This window comes from Pollicipes pollicipes, unplaced genomic scaffold (genome assembly GCF_011947565.3).
Source record: "Pollicipes pollicipes isolate AB1234 unplaced genomic scaffold, Ppol_2.1 Scaffold_6052;HRSCAF=7182_pilon_pilon_pilon, whole genome shotgun sequence".
NCBI classification, from domain to species: Eukaryota; Metazoa; Arthropoda; class Thecostraca; order Pollicipedomorpha; family Pollicipedidae; genus Pollicipes; species Pollicipes pollicipes.
The window spans coordinates 7,985,574-7,999,457 of record NW_023596805.1 but is presented as its reverse complement, the minus strand read 5'-3'; the positions used below and the strand labels follow the sequence as shown (position 1 = coordinate 7,999,457).

Below are 13,884 nucleotides of genomic sequence, written 5' to 3'. Positions count from 1 at the left end.
AACAGACAGCAGGACAGACAGGACAGACAGGACAGACAGACAGACGACAGACAGACAGAACAGGCAGACAGACAGACAGACAGACAGACAGACAGAGAAACGGAGAGAGACAGACAGACAGACAGAGTCTGAGACAGAGACAGAGAGGCAAAGGCTGGCTCCCGCAGACGCATCGTTTCTGCGGCGGATGTACAGACATCGCTGCGCTTGCGGTGCAGTCAGCGCCACAATAGCCGACGTTGTGCCACAATAGCCGACGTTGCGCCGCAATAGCAGACGCAGACATTGCTGACGTAGCCGGTTCCCTCGCAGCGGTCGACGGAGATAACTTTTTCACGATGGAACCGCGCAATGGATATTAACGAGGGGGGAGGGGTGGAGAAGAGGGGGCGGGCGGGTGCTTCGTGGGTGTAACCTGCTGGAGCACGGCGTGAGTGCGACGTGGGCACCACCCATGGGAACGGAAGGTCGTCATACGGGCCCAGGCCAAGGTAAATTCAGTCATGGGTTATGCACTACTGACACTGGTGGGATCTGTTTGGTTTCTTTTAGTTCCAAGTACGGGATGTTAGCTCCTTTTGGAGAGACATTCTGAACGACCAAGACCGATTTTGTCTTGCGCGAATGGGATTTTAATTCTGGGTCTGAGCGGATTGAGTTTGTTGCTTTTTCAGTAGCCTCTTCAAAATGAACCATAGCTCTAGATATTGCAGTTGATAACACTGACTTTTCTTATCCCTAGCTTATAAAAGGAACAGGTGAAGAAAGAAATGTTTGAGGATTTAACAATTTTTGTGCTGACCCTTGTATTATGAAAAGGTTAAGCATGTGCACCTGGAATACAAATATGGTACTTTGATGTCGATGATGTGACATATGCATTGCTTCAAAATTTTTGAGTGAAATCTGTTTGCAATCTTCTTACAGGTCTTGTTTTGACATTACTAACATACTAAGGTTAACTATGTGCACATGGAATTAAAAATTAGATTGGTTGACAAGTGGCTGATTTCACTTCACGGCCGTGGAGCCAAATAATCACATTCTGTACGCGCCATGGTCGAAGGACGTGAATATTTGGGCGCGTGCGCGGGGATAAAATCAACCACTTTAACCGCGTGCACTTGCGATACAATCAACCAAGAGCTTGATTACATCGCAGACAAAACTGAGCGCGCTTCCAAGATCTCACCGTCAGGGAAACTGTCTGCCCTCTACGAGGGGTCCATCATCATGTCGGAGGCCTCAGACAGATTCTTCAATCAACTGTCTGGTGACTGGAAAGAACTGCTGAGCTTAGGTCTTCAACGTCATATCCAGCCAAAGTTTGATCAAGACGAGCAGGGAATCTTAGTTGGAACAGTTGTATCAGGATATACTGAAGTTAGAAAATGAAACAGATGTAGCCAGCAACCCAGCCGCTGGTTCATCAGAATGTCCAGAAGCCGAAGCACGAAGACAAGAAGCCGCACAAAAAGTGAGCTGTTGTGTCGTGATCTGTGGGCAAAAGCTCAATAAAGGAAAAACAAGGAGCAGACGAACGTCATGTGAAGGGCTGCCAAATCCAGTCTTTTTGCCATCATTGGCAAAATTGTGGGATGGGAGGGAGAAAGAGTGAGAGAGTGAGGGAGAGAGAAACAGAGAAAGAGGGAGAGAGAGAGAGGGAGAGAGAGGGAGAGAGAGAGATGGGAGAGAGGGAGAGAGAGGGGTAGAGAGAGTGAGAGAGAGGGAGAGGGGAGAGTGAAAAATAAACAAACATCCCACGGCGATCTAAAAACAAAGTCTAGTTTTTCCCCAAGTTTTTCCCGCACCCACCGCGCCAAACCGCCAAAAATCACACCAAGTCCAACCGGGCCAGCGATCGCGCTGTGCTGTCGGCGCCGACGACCCTCCCGTCGATTTCGACGCGGCTACGCCTCCGGCGCCACCCGCCGCCGAAACCGACGCCAGTTGAGCGTCGGCGCCGTCGGAGAGGGGCGCGCGCGCGGCCCGTGCGTTCGACCCGCCGCCGAGGCGCCCCTGTCGGTCAGTGTGCCGCCGAAGCCGCTGCGGAGCGCAGCGCAGCTCGGTGACCGGCACTAGCACGGGTCGGTGACCGGCGGCCAGCCGCTCTCGGACATCGCTGGCCGCAGATCGGCGGCCTACATGTGCCGCGGTGCCGGCGGCGAGGTTCCGCCCAGCGTTGCGCCTCGCTTGCTGCCATGGGCGCCTCGCACGCAAAGGAACGGCTCGAGGCGGCGGCCGACGAGCCGGCCGGCAAGCGGACCCCGCAGAAGGTGACCGGGTCGCGCCAAGGCTCGCTCAAGGCACGCCTGTGTAGGGCCGGGGCGCCGCCGACGCCGACCGAACCGCCGCGGCTAACCGCTGAGGACAAGCAGTACCTGCGCGAGACATGGAGCACGCTGGAGGCGGACCCCACCACCGTTGGGATCATCACGTTCTCACAGTGAGTCTCAGCGCGCTTCTGACGCGTTTGCTGTGTGTGTGGGGGGGGGGGGGAGGTAGACGACACATATACCCACGTGGTGCTATGTGGGTACACTAGGTATTGAAGGACAGCTAAGCAGGAAAAAAGCTATGCATGCGTACGTGCGTGTGAGTGCATGTGTGCTATAATAACGCACGATATTAACAAAGTAGAAAGCTACAGTAGGTGAGTGATAGTCAGAAGTAGAACAGTCGTAAGGGATCTCTATGAATTCCTCCCGTCAAAAAAGAGGTTGCTCCTTCCGTCTTCTAGCCCAAGATGCTTCATTTCCGGTAGGTTTTGTACACGTTCTTGGGTTTCCTCAGCTCTGTTCTGCCATTGCAAATATCGCATGTTTAGGTCGATGGTTCTTGTTCGCGGTAAGCATGTGATCTGTGGTCTTGGTCTGCGCTCTGCTCATTGGAGCGATGCAGCAAACATTCCTCGCTAGATGTATGTGCGTGCAGCAGCTTCCCAGCGTCGCTGTCACACTTGTCTGTCACCTCGTCTTAGAAGAAGCATGACTGATTCAGCTTATGCAATTGAAATCGCAGGAGGAGCTAGATTGGCTATAAAAGCGGGTGTGACAGCATCAAACTTTTGCTAAGCAGCATCTTGGAGCGCGGGCACGCATCTTTACCCGATTTGTAATTTGCCTAGGTGTTTGCTGTTCTTTGACAGGCATGCATTTCATACTACTCGTTCACCATAGTTGAGTTCAATTGGCAACGCCTTGGGTTCGAACCCAGCGTATGGCGTGATTGTTTTTCAGCCCTGCAGCTAACTACCCGCTTGACGTCACACGTGTTTCGAATCGTTCGGTTACTCTCCTGTCGCGGTCTTCCACAACGCGGGCGCAACACCAACGCTGTTTGGCCACGAGCCAGAGGATAAATCAATCCTTGGACTGCAAATGCGCCGCGTTGAGCGCCACGACTGGAAGGTCGTTAGCGAGCTCCGTGTAGGCTATTTATGTGTTACTGCTCAGATTGTCGCATTGGTGTCCCGGATGTCATTTGTGGCTCGTTGCGTGCCAAGTTACACTATCCAGGAAAGCGCAGTCACCCAAAATTGCGATAATAATCCGCAACAGTAATAAGCAAGTACCCGTGGGTCTGTTGTGTCCAGCATAGCGGCGCATACCACCTTAATTCACGTAGACTTTCTCGGTCTGATGTGAGCGATGCGCAATTAAATACATTGTATGTGACTAACAGGATGGCTAGGGTTTGTTGGCCTTGGCATACAGACCTAAAACAATAAGTAAAGCATCGTCGGAACCCCGTTATCCAGAATCATCGTCGGAACACCCATCTTCCTTTTCAGCGTTTTAGTTCGTAATGATGCCGAAGTTCCAGGACGATTACACTTAGGCTTTCTCTTCTCCGTTAATATTTGCAAAATTATGGCAACGAAGCTAATCAAACAATTCAAGAAGCGGAAGCAATGACTATGAGTATTTCTCGTGTGTTTTACTCGTCATTTCGTAAACGTCACGTCTATTACCCAACCCAGACGACTAATTTTCCCAAGAAAACTGTACCCAATACGACCTGTGACCCATCTATATGGGCACTCGTGGGTTCAAAAAACCCGTGAGGTCCTTTGAAGAGCGCCTCCCGAAAAAGGTCAAATGGAAAAAGCCAAATGGAAAAAGTGGAACGAAAAATGCCGAACCAAAACAGCTAAAATGGACGAAGCCGACCGGTATCAAAGTGTATTTAAAACTTATTTGAAGGACAAAATGTGAAAAGGGATAAGAGTGGACAGGGATAAAAGTCAATGGAAAAAACGGAGGACGAAAACTTGGACAAGATAAAATTTGATAAGCACAAGAGTAGAAGAGAAAAGGTCGGAAGACATACCAGTCGACAGACGTAAAAGATTGGAAAGCACTTCAAATGGCAACAAAATCGACGGGGATTAAATTTGCTTCGAAACCAAATAGCATTAGCCAGCAATGCAGCTTCTGAATACCGCACATTATGAATTCAGGGAATTCATGGTGAATTATTTCGTTTCAGTATACCATGAGACTTGTTAAAGAACTTAACAGAGCAAACATTGATATATCGGCAATACGTGACGTTTCAGACTGTGCTTCTGATCTCACGTACCACTAATGTTGGCCCGCCCGTGCACATCCTGGCAAACGCTCCCGCAAGAAAGCCAGCCAGCTCTCAAGCCTGTGTCGCCGAACCGTGACGAACGCGCCTTAAGGCTATCAGAGGGCCGATCTTATATGGATGCCATGCTAGCCTCTATAGCCTCTATCTATGCTACGTAAATTCTCTTCCCAGCCATTTTCTGGGACGGTTGCGAGCAACACAGGCACCCGCTTCAGAAGGCGGCTCCTGTCATGGATACCGTTTCGCCGTTAGTCCAAGCGCTGGGCGGATGCGTGTCTGACTCCCGATGCTGGTTCCTGGTTCCCACTTCCCAGTTTGAAAATGGAACCTTGCATCCTCTGTTCCGGCTGGCTGTTTCGTAAACCCCACCACCGGCTCCAGTTGGTGGTTTTGCAAACACAGCGCCGTGATTCATGGTTCCGATTCTTTCTTTTGCAAATACGATGATGAGTCTCTGGATCCCTCCGGTTCCTGCACAAACACTTGACCTCGTCCGTGATTCACATTGACTTTCCACAAACACTAAGCCCCCCCCTCCCCCCTGTAAGGCTTGGAAATCGGATTGCCCCTACCCTTTTTCCTTCATCCGTCCCTGTTTTTCCAATGCATCCCGTGCGTGGGAGGAATGATGAACTTGCGCGAGAAGTGAACGGATCCAGTGGTGTAGTTTCCTGTTCAGTTGGCTTTATTCCCTCCATAACCTGAGACTCAGCCCCCCGCCCCCCCCCCCCCACAGTTTGACAGAAATATGAGCCACTGCTGGAAGAAACCTATTCGTTGGCGTTTTGGGTTGACAGATTGCGTCATTTTTCACCACTCAGATCCCTCCTCACCAACTCATTTTGCGAACTGCGCTCCTGAGCGAGTCAATGGCATCTCGCGTTTCCCCTTCGCCACACACGACCGTTCCCAAACATGTGCCGGAAGATTATAAGCTCCCACCGAGTGGAAGCATCTCGACTGGAGCTCGTCCTACGCGTGCAGCCCGGGCGAGGCAAAAGGCCACAGGCCATTGTCAATCGATCATCTGCCTAGTGTTGCGGTTCAAGCGTGGCGTTGGCGGTGAGATCGTCTAAGCCCGGCAGACGTTTTGTGGCACAGAGCTTTGTCCGTAGCGGGCGAGAGCGTCCAAGAGCCCGGTTTATGATGTGGTTCGAAAGCCGGTTCATCATGCGGTCCGAGAGCCAGTTAATCATGTGGTCCGAGAGCCGGTTCATGATGCGGTCCAATAGCCGACTCATGATGCGATCCGAGAGCCGGTTCATGATGCGGTCTGAGAGTTGGTTCATAATGCGGCCGAGAGCCGGTTCATCACGCGGTCCGTGAGCCGGTTCATCGTGCGGTCCGAGAGCCGGTTCATGATGTGGTCCGAAAGCCGATTCATGATGCGATCCGAGAACCGGTTCATGATACGGTCTGAGAATTGGTTCATGGTACGGCCGAGAGCCGGCTCATCATGTGGTCCGAGAGCCGGTTCATTATGCGGTCCGAGAGCCGGTTAATCATGTGGTCAGAGAGCCGGTTCATCATGTGGTCCGAGAGCCGGCTCATCATGCGGTCCGAGAACCGGTTCATCATGCGGTCCGAGAGCCGTTTCATCATGCGGTCCGAGAGCCGGTTCATCATGCGGTCTGAGAGCCGGTTCATCATGTGGTCCGAGAGCCGGTTCATCATGTGGTCCGTGAGCCGGTTCATCATGCGGCACGAGAGCCGGTTCATCATGCGGTCCGAGAGCCGGTTCATCATGTGGTCCGAAGGCCGATTCATCATGTGGTCCGTGAGCCGATTCATAATGCGGTACGAGAGCCGGTCCATCATGCGGTCCGAGAGCCGGTTCATCATGTGGTCCGAGAGCCGATTCATCATGTGGTCCGTGAGCCGGTTCATTATGCGGTCAGAGAGCCGGTTCATCATGCGATGCCGATTGGAAGCTACCGAGCGAGCCTTTCCTTATCGTGCCGCGGCAACTTGGAATCGCTGCCTCCGATGACCAGTACAGACATAGTGGTAACCGGAGGCAGGCCTCTCTAGCTTTTGAGGGTTAAAAACTCGCATTTCAAAACGCAGATGTTAAGGTCATACGACTTTGTTTTAAACCTTTGCTGGTTATATATATATATATATATATATATATATATATATATATATTTGTAATGTGTTGTAACGGGTAAGTGAGTGGTGCATCGGCCCGAAGCTATTGAAAGTTGTAACGAGGCGAAAACTGAAAAGTCACCTGGTGTATGTTTGTTGTGCAGACAAAACCACTAAATATGAAATGCAGTCCGAGGGCCTGTTCATCATGCAGTGAGAGCCAGTGCATTATGCGGTTTTGACCAGTTCAGAGGGACTCTTCGGTTCTGATTGCTTCTCACTTTTGACTGAGAGACAGTTCATCGCGTGGTTTTTTGACATCATCGGTCTTTCACCGACCTTTCAGACTTAAATTTGGAACAGAAAAATACGCTTTTGACATGTCTTGCGTAACTCAGAAGAATTTCCTAGCGTTGCACGCAGTGCTAACCAGACCCGCCAATGTGGTCAGAGAGCTTTGTTATAGCCTTCAAACTTTGCACATGTGAGGCTCTAGTGTGCTTCGCAAATCCACCCTTAGCCAGCCAGCTCCAATATTGCGATCCAGCGCACACGACTCCAAAACCATCACATTTCACCCATGCACTTCTCTCGCGAGTCTGGTATGGCTTCCCTTGCGTTGCTGATCCAAAGCTATCACCGTTTTATATAGCTGATTTTGGGTCAGAGGGGCCGCTTGGTGTCGACCAAGCGCGGAGGATGATCTATATGAAATGAAAAGAATGGCTCTAAGTGAGCATTAATAGGGCAATTAATTAACCCAGCAGCCGCCAGAGGTCGTCTTATCCACAAGCTCCCTCCAAAAGAGACGGCTGAGGCGAACTGGTGGGGGGAGGGGGAGAAAAAAATATTTTCAGATCAGTTTTTCCAACGCATCTCACGCATGGGACAAATGCTGAACTTTTGCAGGAAATGAGCAAATCAGTGCCTGCCCTTCCCGGCCCTCCACGTTCCACATGCATATGCACACACACACACACACACACACACACACACACACACACACACACACACACACACACACACACACACACACACACACACACACACACACACACACACACACACACACACATGCGTTCCTGCGCTTGTGCCGCAAGCAAGTAAACAACCGAGGAGTGCGGGCAGATCAACGGCAGCATGGTCTGTGTGTAGTCGGCGACACGACAGAAAGGCTATGGCTAGCGGAGGCAGCACAAACCAGCCACCCGAAGACTAACGACTGGAATTAGAGGGGGATGATCAAGATCTGGTGGACAAGCTGGTTCCGCTGGAGGTGCCGGCTGACTGAGAGGCAATGACGGCCGACCCCAGCTACAAGATCCGCCTGCGGCGCCTGTAGCGCTACCGCGGAAGTCGCGCCCAGCAGCCTTCAACCTTGCGTGGAATTCTGGGATCGGTTTGAAGCCCATCCACAGGTATTGTCATGGTCAGCTTCCCCAATACGTTACTCACGAAACTCGTAATGTCTGCGTGCTCTTTTACCACTTTAGGCGCACGCCTACCTAAGACCGGCATCGCGACACCTCCCAGGAATTCCGCCACAGCTCCTTGCGGGGTGCGGTGAGGCACGGGCCGCACCGGGAACACGTGCAGGCTACCAGCGGCACGCCAACGCCGTACTGGGCTTGACTTAGGAGCAGCCGCACGGTGACCGTGCGGCCATGATGCGGCTGGGAGCCGGCGTCGTGGGGCAGTCCGTGACTGGAGCCGGCGTCGTCGGGCAGTCCGTGACTGGAGCCGGCGTCGTGGGTCTTGTCTGTGACTGGAGCCGGCGTCGTCAGGCCGTCCGTGACTGGAGCCGGCGTCGTGGGGCAGTCCGTGACTGGAGCCCAGGCGGAGGGCAGTCCGTGATTGGAGCCGGCGTCTTCGGGCATTCCGTGACTGGAGCCCAGGCGGAGGGCAGTCCGTGACTGGAGCCGGGGTCGTGGGGCAGTCCGTGACTGGTGCCCAGGCGGAGGGCATAAGGCGCCAGATCGTCTTCGGCGCCCTGTTGCCAACGACCGGGTTTGGAAGAAGAGCGACAGGATCACAAACAGGCAAGGCACCTTGAAGCGCTGGGGACAGATTGGTGACAGCATAAACTACTACGTCGGCGGGGAGCGTGATGTCGTCCCGTACCGGGGGGGGGGGGGGGGGGAGAGACAAATCGTGAGGGTTCGTTTGCAGCATCATGCTTACTTGGTAAAATTTAGGTTCAGCTGTGTAGTTGACAAGTATCCACAACCATTTGGATTTTCCCCTAACGCGTCAATACAAATGAAACGTTGAGGATAAGGACCTGAACAGCACTCTAACGAAGCTGGAAGTGTACACCAAGGCTTTCAATGGCGCATAAGCAGGAGCGCACATTTTAAATATATGTGAAATGATGCTACAGCGGATTAGTATTGGCACGGTTCACCATATTGGCTCATCTGATGCGCAGTTGGCACCTGCCTGTTCCAGTTCTGACCCGAGGCTGTGCCACAGCTAACTTACAACTTACTGGCGTGCTTGCAGCTTACTTACAACTTACAGGATGACTCGAGGTTTGTTTGTCGGGTGGCGTCGTCGTTAAGCTCGCGAGCTAATAGACCTGTCGTCGTGTAGCTCGCGAGATACCGGGCCTGCCGTCCTCATATTGCTCGCGAGCTTCCGACCGACGGTTTTACTGACGCACCCGGAAGTACCAGTCCTGAAAGCCCGTCGGACTATAAGCAGGCGGTGTGGTACTTAGCTAAGGGCGGCTAATTCGGACCCTTGCAGCCAGCCGAGCTGCTCGATAACATCGATAGCATCTGATGTGATCGCAGCGTCTGAAACCTCTGACCACTCACGCACAAAAGCTCACTGTCTTCTGCACACGAGCTGTCTCTGTTGCGCCACACGATCCGCACGTGCGGATGCTATTTATGTGTAGTGAAATGTACTCCAAAACTTTTCATAAGATGGTGCTGTCGGGTCAGAGACCACGATAATCAGTGCTTGACGTGTCAGCACTGGCCTCTTCCACCCGATCATGAAATCCCGGGCCAACGGCAAAAGTTTCGGGTAAAGCTTAATGTGCTGCCATGTGAGGACGCGATCCGTCCTGCCCTCTGACGTCACCTGACCTTTGGCACGACCGTTGCTATCCGCCGCAGACAATGCCATTCAGGAGCAAAAAGCGAGCAACTAAAGCGACTAAACCAATCCTTCCACGGGTTATTAAAGCTGAAGGCTTCACCCGTCCGTAGCGGAAGCGGAAGTGGAAGGCGTTACGAACTCAGCTCTGTAGGCGGACATTTTGGCCACGGATTTGCCAGGATTGACAAATCAGCAGTTATATTAGGACAACAGTTCATCCACATACTAAAATCGTTCTACAGCAGGACGTCCTTAGGAAGTGTGAACCCCGTTTTAGAAGTAACCGCCAGGCGGCAACCGTCACTGGAACCACCTTTCAATGTATGAAATACGGACTGGTCTTTCGTAGTGCCAGCAGAGCTCTGGCAGCGCCAGGCCGGGCATGTCTCTGGCATACCACCAGTAAGCTGTCGGCTATCAGTGGCTGCCAGACTTAGACATATCAACTTACCAGATATCCGGCGTCGGCTACCAGCGGCTACCAGACTAAGGCATATCAACTTACCAGATATCCGGTGTCGGCCACCAGCGGCTACGAGACTCAGACGCATCAACTACCGGATATCCGGTGTCGGCCGCCAGCGGCTACCAGACTTAGACATATGAACTACCGGATATCCGGTGTCGGCTGCCAGCGTCGCGCTCCTAAAATACCGCGTCTCAGATTTTCAGCTTATTCGATTTTTCTACTCAACCGCTTGCCTTCTGGACGCCTGGTGTAATCCGGCCACTAAGCCTCCTTCCACCTTTTATCTGCTGCCCGGGGAGTGACTGGACATGAGCAGTGACGGCTCCCTCAGCTGTCGCATCGATCGGAAGCGTCTGGTTCGTGATGGACCTCGTTCTTTCCCCGTACCGCCACACGTCAGTGCCCAGGAGCTGATGGAAACGCGACGCCGGCGTGACCGTCCCGGCAGTTGGACCGGTCACGAGAGCTGAAGGGTAAATGCTAGAGTCGAAGGAGGGTGTTACGTCTTCCGTTTCGTAACGGGGATGGCACAGTCTGAGAGGCCTTTCCCGGGAGATTATGGCGGACGGGAGAAAAAGTGCCCGTGGCGTTACGTTGGCTTCCGCGTGCTTCCACGGTTACGTACTGGAGAGATGCATGCTGGAGACCTAATGGCTGGTTTTAACGGCGGAAGCTTTATCTCTCGGCTGAGACGCATCCGGATTTCCAACTTCCTGCCAGATAAATGACGCCGCTATCAGTACTAATTCGCCGGATTGTGCTCATTTGACATTTTGAAAGCTGCCCAGCTACAAGCATCCATTCCATCAGGCGCTGCCACAGCGCTGAAACATACAAGCGACGCGGCGGTCGGAACCGTCAAAGCATTCAGACTGAGCTCCACGGCGTTATTGGACGCCAGTGAGGACGCCGTGAGGCTCGCGCGCCGACGAGGAATTATGGTCAAATGGAACTGCGAGGATTTCGACGGCACGTAGCCACGTGGCGGGGGGGGGGGGGGGGGGGGGCCCCATGGCAGCATCACCCGAAGCCGAGAGCGCCGGTGGGGGCTGGTTTGCCGATTGAGTGCTGCCTCGTCATGTACGTTTCCTTTGTGAGTTCCGATGAGTGAGTGAGTTCCGATGGTCTGACGTACAGCCCATCGGATCAAGAGTACGCTGGCAGGCAAAACCATGGTTTGGTCTGACGCTGAGTGCCCTTTTCGAGAGGTTTGCTTTACGTCTGCGCGATTTATGCCCTCGGGACGGTCATGAACTTGTACGCATCCGCTGGCTGTCCGTTAGCAATCTGGTTTCCTTCAGCCTGACTACAGACACGGAACAAATCGAGCAGTGGTTTAGTGTCAAAATACCAATGCACGAGTGTCGCCTTGCAAGCGTGCCAAGTACCGAGACACTGTTATGGGATCACTTTATGGTTATGGGTAATACTGGTAAGATATTGTCGCTCTCGGTCTAGCTAAATAAGCCAGCTTCTTGCATAAATAAGCTCCGATGTGGTGCTTGACGCTTACAGAACCGATGCGTGTCAAGGGAGCTTAACCTCAGTGACACGTGAACTCAATGTGATTAACTCGATAACTCAATAACTCGATGCGCTAACTTAATGTGACTCATCAGCGGCCTTTTGGAAATTACTCATACTGCCGCACGCCAGCCACATCGCAACACCGCGAACGCGTAATAGTTCAGGCGGAATTCCAACGGGTTTTCACGTGGGAAACTCGAATTCGATGTTGTGCTGGAGCTACGGATCACGAGTGCGACGAAAACCACCGTGGTCGCCCTGTACTAGCGTTCTCTGCGACGTTGGTACGCCGTGCACCTCAAAGAACAATCTAAGGTAGCAGCTTTTGAATGATGACGTAGCAGTTTTTCGATGGTGACGTAGCAGTTTTCCAATGATGACGTAGCAGTTTTTAATGATGACGTAGCGGTTTTTGAACGATAACATAACAGCCAGTTAAGGTAACACTTTTCAATGATGATTCAGCAGTTTTCAAATGCCGATGTAACAGTTTTTAAGCAATAACAACAATCTCTCAGTGATAACGTAACAGCTTTGAAATGATCACATAACAGTCGCTTAATTATGACGTAACAGCCCTCAAATAATAACGTATCTGCTCCTAAGAGATGAAGTAACAACCTTCAAATGACAACGAAACAGCTTTCAGGATCATCAATCCGATTAGCAGACAAGATCAGACTGCCTTCCCGTTTTATTGGCAGCCAGGCGGCATGTCCAGGCTGCCGGAGTGGCGCGACTCCCGTGACACCAACACACCCTGACATGCAGCGACCCGAGGGACGAGGCCCGCTCCTCCGATCCTAACGATCGTGGGTAGGCCGAGCGTGTTCTGCCGCCGCGCTTGTTGTGGGCCGCCCGCACCGCCGGCACCGCACCGTTTTATTGGCAGCCAGGCGGCGTGCCAGGCTGCCGTAGTGGCGCGACTCCCGTGACACCAACACACCCTGCTGCACCCTGACGTGCAGCGACCCGAGGGACGAGGCCCGCTCCTCCGATCCTGACGACCGTGTGTAGAGCGAGCGTGTTCTGCCTCCGCGCTTGTTGTGAGCCGCCCGCACCGCCGGCACCGCGGCAAATAGCGAGGGAGACGCCCGCTGCCTGGCTTCGAATGAGGCCCGTGTCTCGCGGTATAGTGCCGGAGCCCGAGTCCCAGGGAGCTGACGCGAGGTCAAGGTCAGGACGCGACGCGACGCGACGCGAGGTCAAGCCAAAAACAGTGAGGGTACATCATGTTGAGACCAACGCACGGGCGCCCAGTGTACCCGGTTGTGACATTCTCAGATGCGACATAATCCATTGTAGGCGTACCCGGTTGCGACGTACCCCGTTGCGACGTACTCGGCTACGACGTACCCGTTGGCGACGTACCGAGTTACGACGCGCCCGGTTGCGACGTACCCGGTTGCGACGTACTCGTTTTCGACATGCTCGGTTTCGATATAGTCGGTTGTGGCGTACTCGGTTGCGACGTACTCGGTCGCGACACACCCTGTTACAGCGTACTTAGTTGCGACGTACCCGGTTGCGACCCACTCAGTTGCGACGTACTCGATGGCGGCGTACTCAGTTGCGATGCACCCGGTTGCGACGTACTCGTTTTCGACGTGTTCGGTTTCGACATAGTCGGTTGTGACGTACTCGGCTGAAAGGTACTCGGTGGCGGCGTACCCAGTTGCGACCCACTCAGTTGCGACGTACTCGATGGCGGCGTACCCAGTTGCGACGTACTCGATGGCGGCGTACCCAGTTGCGACGTACCCGTTGGCGACGTACCCAGTTGCGACACACCCGGTACACACAAGTTGGGAGCCTCAGCAACACTGGACCGCACGATGAGCGGTGTGTGTTTTGCATGTGATAAAGGTCGCCGCCGCGTTATCAAGATATGCGTCAAGCGCAGTGTAACCACAAACCTCCAACGATCAGCTGGGCCGCCGAGGCGCAATGCCATTACGAGCTTGTGACGGAATTTGAACAAGTTAACGACAGACGTCGCTCTCCGTCGACAGACAGATACAGCCTACGAGCATTTGAATTCATGGACCGACCCGCGAGGGCTCACAAACTATCAAACAATACACGTTGAAGCT

The 13,884-nt window shown here is 53.1% G+C and overlaps 1 protein-coding gene across 1 annotated transcript in view; it reads left to right on the top strand.

The window, feature by feature from the left end:
- Positions 1 to 2,008: 2,008 nt before the first annotated feature.
- The window catches only part of LOC119104769 (neuroglobin), a gene marked incomplete in the record, with an annotated part of 118,452 nt that continues 106,576 nt past the window's right edge, over positions 2,009 to 13,884 (top strand). Inside the window, 1 exon segment of the mRNA XM_037228489.1 lies at positions 2,009 to 2,446. Coding sequence (XP_037084384.1) covers positions 2,202 to 2,446 — 245 coding nt within the window.